Source organism: Penaeus monodon, chromosome 33, assembly GCF_015228065.2.
Source record: "Penaeus monodon isolate SGIC_2016 chromosome 33, NSTDA_Pmon_1, whole genome shotgun sequence".
Taxonomy (NCBI): Eukaryota; Metazoa; Arthropoda; class Malacostraca; order Decapoda; family Penaeidae; genus Penaeus; species Penaeus monodon.
In genome coordinates, this window is record NC_051418.1 from 35786457 (window position 1) to 35786827 (window position 371).

At 34.8% G+C, this 371-nt stretch overlaps 1 protein-coding gene across 1 annotated transcript in view; it reads right to left on the reverse strand.

The window, feature by feature from the left end:
- Window positions 1-371, reverse strand: part of LOC119594353 (3'-5' RNA helicase YTHDC2-like) — a gene marked incomplete at its 3' end in the record, with an annotated part of 122633 nt that overhangs the window by 105509 nt on the left and 16753 nt on the right. Inside the window, 1 exon segment of the mRNA XM_037943411.1 lies at window positions 155-273. Within this exon segment, the coding sequence (XP_037799339.1) occupies window positions 155-266 (112 nt within the window).

Consider the following 371-nt stretch of genomic DNA (forward strand, 5'->3'; position numbering starts at 1 on the left):
TTCTCCAATGCCATATAAAAAAATACATATACATCTATTTACAGTCCTACTTTCTTTCCAGAAAGCAGCAATCACTAAAATAAGTAAACAGACCTAACTCTTATATTAAGGCCTTCCAGCTTAATCATATGAAAGAGAACACAAAGAATCTCACCCTTTTGGTCACCATTTTGCATAAGTTTCTTCAGAGCCAGAGCTACAGTTATCTTGAGTTCTTCACTGACATGTGCTTCATTGAAACGCCAATTTGGACGTTTACGACCCATTGCAAATCTGCAAAGAATGTGTTGTTATTCTCCTTTTAATGAACAGAAAGTGATCTAATGATTAACCTCTAATGTACTATATGCCAACATACATCATGGCTTAAA